This window comes from Alligator sinensis, unplaced genomic scaffold, assembly GCF_000455745.1.
Source record: "Alligator sinensis unplaced genomic scaffold, ASM45574v1 scaffold885_1, whole genome shotgun sequence".
Classification (NCBI taxonomy): Eukaryota; Metazoa; Chordata; order Crocodylia; family Alligatoridae; genus Alligator; species Alligator sinensis.
The window spans coordinates 303,800-310,126 of NW_005842056.1; the positions used below are offsets into that span (position 1 = coordinate 303,800).

A 6,327-nucleotide genomic window follows, 5' to 3' on the forward strand; every position below is an offset into this window, starting at 1 on the left:
CTACCCCAGTCAGCCAGTGGGGCAGCAAGCTCCTAGTGGGGGAGGGGAGGATTCCCCACCCAGCTGGGGGCTCACCGCCACCTGTCTCACCAGTGGGACAGGTACCCCCAGCCCTTGACTGAGCAGGGAAGGAAGAGCTCCCCAGTCCTGGTGCTGCTCAGCTCCCCACTCCCATGGGGAGCCAGGAGCCCCACAGCACTGGGATGGAGGAGCAGAGAGGGACCTGGTCCCCACAATGATTGGCTCCCAGCTCCCAGTTGAGCTGTGCCAAGGCTGGGCCCCATGCTGGGAGCAAATTTGCTCCTGGTCAGCGTCTACATGAGCCCTGCTGCAGATGATGTACAGTGCAGTTAGTGTAGTTTAGTACCTGTATTTACAAGTACTAGCTAACTGCACAGCAAACTAAACAGTAGCTTATGCGCACGGTTACATGGTGATGCTTTACTGCGCAGTAAATTAGTTCGAGAGGTAACTTACCCATTAGAATCAATGGGACTCTTGGTGGAGGAAGGTGCCATTCAGTGTGAGCAAGGGAAGGAGAATTTGCCTCTGAAATCAAGTGGGATTTGAAGAAGTGCCTAAAGGAATTAGGAGCAGAAGTCGCATTTCAATAGGACTTTGTGATCCTGAGTCCCTTAGGCCCCTTTAGAAAATCCCATCCTTAAAGAATATTATTTCCCTGAACCTTTCCCCCAACAGAGACACAATATATGGCAGTCACATGGTGTTTACTCTCTCCATTCACCCAAGCAGCTCTCTAACTCAGTCACTAATCTGAGTAAGAGATGCTGGATCAGGCTGTATATATGTATCTTAATTACCTCCTTCATAAGTCATCCCAGCTCTGCATAACCAGCAGCATCAATAATATGGGAACGATTGCAAAATAACAGCACTATAAATTATAGCTGGACTTTATTTTGCCTTTAGAAAGAAACCACTTCATTAATTCTCTTGGAAAGGGAAATCATGGCTGTCACTCATTTCCATCCAGTGTAATATTAAATAATAGTTAAGTGAATGCTACTCTTGGGGGTACAAAGCTGAACAGCGGTGCCTGCTCGACAAACCCCACAAAATATCCAGCTCTCCACAAACACAGTTCTCCCTCTCTGGACCCTGGCACACACTCAGTTAATGGAGAATTGGACTCTTTTCCCTGATCCCAACCGTGGTGCCTCTTCCTGTGCCGCATGTGCATGGCAGGACATGTGATTTTGGGATCCCAGTCATACCATTATTACTTGCCAGTTCATGCGGAGCTCAGGATCTTTATCCCAGATTTCCCCTGCACTGGGGAAAAGCAGGTGCCTGGTGAACTGTTTTTGGGGCATCACTGGAGTGTTGAATTTCCTTTGGCGTGGTCCCTAGGCTGGGCCTGAGAATCAGCTGATTGTCTATCTCAGCCCCATGACTGCACTCGAGCCAGTTCGAGGCTTTGGTGTGGTCCTGGGGCCGAGACAGGCAATCAGATGATTGTGGGTCTCAGCCTCGGGACTACCCTGAGGCTTGTCCCAGAGCCCCACAGTTCGGCTAGCCTCTGGCTGCATGGCGGGACCCATGTTTTAAGGCATGATGGATACCAGCCACAAAATGATTACACATATTTGGTGAAAAATGTTGTAGTTCATTTCTTGTTTAATTGCCTGAAAGTGTGGCCAAGTGAATATTTGCTGGTATAGCATGCCTTAAGTGTAATGTCTGCCAGGGGCCTCTGTGATGATATAGATGACACAAACTACTCAGATAAGCATCAGATTAGCAGTTAGTTTAAATCATTATACCTGCATTATCATTGACCCACCGAAGATTTGCCGTGTATGCCTTAGGTTTCAGTTTTGTCTAGGAGATTTGGCCACCTTTTCATTTTAATGTGACCTTGCCTAGGAGATTTGGACACCTTTTCATTTTAATGTGACCTGGACATGTAGATTTCCCCAGAAACTTTTCAAATGACAGTCTCTGTGCCTGTGCTTTAGACCATTGTCCTGGGCAAAGAAACAATAAAGCCATCAATAGTTAGAAAGCAAAAACAAAAAATCAATCTTTGGAGCAATGTATATTTAAACAAGAAATAACTATACTTTTAGATACTCTGTACAAGTTGTCTTTCAGAGCAAATGCATTTGAGATAAAAAATGTGTGGGTAAGTCCACCTGAATTTCTGCTTTTTTTGAGAGAGAAAGAGCAGAGCAGTGTTTTAAAGGCCTGATCTCTGCTGATTTGCACAGCTTTATTTTCTCTGGTGTTTATACTGTAAAACTTAGGGACAGAGTTTTATAGGTATTTAGGGTACCTCATCTCTATAAAGTCAATAGTAGTTGGGTACCTAAATGCTTCTAAAAATCTGGCCGTTAATACAGAGGAACATCATAAACTGAAGGTCAGATTTTTCTATTGAATACATTTTCCCATCTATAATATTGGAACAATGATATTTGCCTCTGTCATGAAGCACTTTGAGATTACTGGTGACAACTAGTAGTAGTATTATCTTCGTTATCATTAGTATTAATACGAATGATCTAATTATAATAATATGGATAATTATTATCAGTTGTGATACTACTCCTACTAATAGTGTAACTCCACTGAATTCTATGGTGCTGCACCAAATTTACACCAATTAATAGTCTACCCTCTCTTTGTATTGATCAGGGGGATGTATGCAATTAAAATAATTTAGATGCAGAAACCTAAAGTAATCAATGCTCATTTTTATGAGGCTTTTTAATATTGCTTATGTTAGTAAAACCAAAAGACCGAATCACTAACAATACCTCAATCATGATGGAGCTTATTGTCCAGGGATCAGGTATTCTCAGTGTAAATAAGTGGAATGGTAGGAATTAATGAGCTCTGCTAATTGAGTTTACTATTCTAAATTAATCAAATTCAAGCAAGCCCATGAGGTAGGTAGTTACAGCAAAGCTGTGCAATAAGTGATTTTTTTGGTTTGGTTGTTGAACCAAGACTTCAGAAAAAACATGTTTGTTTAATGCTGGCCTAAAACAAAATGTACTCCACTTTCCCCATACTCCTTTGAAACGGGAGGAAAAAACCAACCAACCAACCAAACTTATTTCAGTTGGAATTAAACTTTTGGTTCAGCCTGAAACTTTTCATATTATAGTGGGGTGATTTATACCCTGTAAAAAAAAAAAAAAAAGCAATAAAGCTAAATTTTGATACAAAACATCTTGAACAAAATGAAAAGTTCTGCCTTTCTTCCCCCTCCATTTTTTTTTAACTCAAGCTATCTGTCAGAGTTGATCCAGGAACAGTTCGACACCCCAGCATTCATTTTGTGTCAAATAAATCTTTGGTGGGAAAACACTTGCGATTACTTCTAATCATGCCTCTGTTGGCCAGGCGGTCGTGTGCGTGGACATCATCAGTACTTTGTGAAAATGAAATCGCAGATGACATTTGCTAAGCAATCAGGAGTCAACTGCTTTAGCTGTGTTAATTAAAGTGCTGGATATGACCAGTGATAACATCTGTAATGATGTCTGCTGAGATCTTGATAATCAATTCTTTATGCTCCAGAGAATATACTGATTGTGGGCTGGGTCAGGAAGGAATGTCCCCAACCTGGTATGTGTAGCACTGTAGAAATTACTGTCATTATTATATTGTAGAAATTACAGTCATCATTATATTCTCTGTGTGTGAAGAGGATTGCTTTCCTGTGAAGAAGCATCATGTCCTTGAAGGATGGACTCCTGGCCTCCTTGAATAGAACAAATTTTCTGTTCCTATACCTATGATTTCTCTAGCGGGAAACTACTTTTCCAGAGTCATTTGGTATGGTCAGTAATTCCTACTGGTGTTGAAGTTAAATTCAGGGGAAATGTATAAAGCAATGTGATTTACACACTGAAAGGCCAGAGACGGAGGTACGGCAGGCAAAGCAGCTAATAAAAGGGTATGACAAGGAGGAAATTAAATCCTTCGTTAAGTGCTAGTGGCGTTCCCTGCCTTCAGCAGAAATTATTTAGTTGTTAGACATAAAGGTCTAGTTTTTTCTCTTCTAGCTTCTCAGTGGGCATATCTGCATGTGATATTAAGGTGCCTGAATAAACTCTGCTGTAGTGTATTGCTCCTGGGTGCGGCATCTTCATATGCATCTGGGACTGCAGCATGTTGAGCCCAAGCTGGCAGAGGACCCAGGAGGTCAGCCTGCCAGCCCAGGGCTGCTCTGACCCGGGTCAGCATGGTGTGAAGGGGCTAGATGGGGCATGATGGTGCTCCAGTGTGAGCCCCCGCACTGAAGCACCCTCACGTGCCAACCAGCCCCGTCAGCATCTACATGTGTTGCAGTGCACTAAATAATGCCGCTGCAGGTTAGCACTTGTATTAACAAGTACTAACCTATGGTGGCATTTATTAGTTTACCGCAGCCTAACAAGGCCACCCACACATGTAGATGCTAAGACTTTACTGTGCAGCTAATTAGGCAACTCTACAGTAAATGTCTCGTGTAGATGCACCCAGCGTGTAGCTTGTACTCAGCTTTCCACATTACCTTTGAATCTGGGCCTCTGAGCCCCACACCCAGCCACTGAACCCCAGACCATCGAGAATGGCCATCTTCTGTACACTTGCACATAGATTTCCCAATCCACTTAGCATTAGCACAACTGCACTCATGGAAATGTGTAGGGTTTTTACCACTGATTGCGCTGCATCCAGAGCAAACCCAAAAGCAGAGCTTTGGAAATTCTCATTCCATGTTTTAAAAATGCTCTTTCGTATTTCTTTTCCAGCCCTGGTGCCGGTGTATTACAACGATCTACAATTATTTTGTGGTGACTAACTTCTTCTGGATGTTTGTGGAAGGCTGCTATTTACACACAGCAATCGTGATGACATACTCCACAGATAAACTGAGGAAATGGGTCTTTCTCTTCATAGGATGGTGTGAGTGTAATGTGCTTTAAACCCTGTGACTATGTGACTGTCAGCGTTAGAGAAATGGTCTAACTAAAACTGACCAAAGAAAATCTTGCTGAGGCCATACTTTTATCATTGAAGTCCCACCCTGATTATCAAACAGCAGCAGAGTGAATCTTTAATACTTCAATATATGGTAATGATATGTGCCTATATTTCCAAGTCATGGCAGCTCATTGGGGTTTTATTGCCCACTGTCGCTGGAGTTCAGGTTATGCAGGTCTGCAGGTTCACCTGTACCCCCTGGTACCTCTGTTGCCACCCTCCAGCACTGCGCAAAGTAGAAGAGGAGACACCGTCCTTGACCTGTGGCCCTTACAGTCTCCTGTGACAGACCAGTTCAATCTGACAGAAGGGAAGGCATTTCAACATGTTTGTGCCGGCAAAAAATAGAGGCCTGCTTAACTGCTGAGCCAATTTTACACCTGCCTATGTGGTCACTTAAGGGCAGATTGTGTTCCCAAGACACAGCCCTTAGTGAAGAGTGGTATGTGACTGTGCCACCTCGTCCGCGTGGGCTACGGCACAGGGGATAACGGGGAATATTGCTGTCTGCTGGCTTCCAGGCACTGGCCACTTGTGGTTCTCCTAAAGCATCAATACACGGCTACCCTGGCTTGAGCCGTTCAGGTCCTTCCCTGTCCATCCCCTTGAAGGCAGGTGTGTGGTAACAGGGCTGAGTGACATTTTTTTATGGCAGGTAACGTGTATGAGAATAGGGGCAAATGCACTGGTTGACGCTGCGTCCGGGTTGCCCCATCTTTCCCCCATACAGGTCAGAGAGGCTTTGGTGGTGACCATCTCCTCAAGTGGTTTTTCCCGCAAGCCGGGATCACCGGAGCACAAAGATGCTCCCGTTGCATTCCTCTTTCCACAGGGCATAAATGGGGGAGAGTCATCTATACTGACTGTATCCCTTTGGTCTTCTCTCTATGTGATGGGAATCCACCACCCGCCAGCCCCTCATCCCTTCAGGTCCACTTGATGCGGAGGGACTAGTATAAAGTAAAATGAATGAGGATGAGGATTTGGCCTACTGAGCCCGTATTTATAGCAAAAGGAGTCGAAAGCAGAGGCTACAGCACTGCAGGGAGAGATTAAATTCCCAATAAGCATCAATGCATTGGCTTTAATGCATTCCAGGTAGAGTGGATATAGCCGTACAAAGTAAAGGCACGGCCGTAATAAGCTTTTTGACTCCCTTATTTGTTGCATTTTAAAGCCACAGGGCTAGCACACTGTGTGCCGAGGCTTATGGAGCATGCACATGCAGCTAGGAAAGATCAGCTCTGCAGAGGTAGCAGGAGTGACGACTGATCTTGGGAATGGCTGAACCTTGAGAAAAATCATTCCTATTGCAGTTTCTTAGGG

General features: G+C 44.2%; 1 protein-coding gene across 1 annotated transcript in view; it reads left to right on the forward strand.

Moving 5' to 3' along the window:
- CRHR2 (corticotropin releasing hormone receptor 2) overlaps positions 1–6,327 on the forward strand; it is a 264,464-nt gene that overhangs the window by 185,051 nt on the left and 73,086 nt on the right. The window contains exon 7 of the mRNA XM_025203381.1: positions 4,770–4,923. Within this exon, the coding sequence (XP_025059166.1) occupies positions 4,770–4,923 (154 nt within the window). The remainder of the gene's footprint in view (positions 1–4,769; positions 4,924–6,327) is intronic.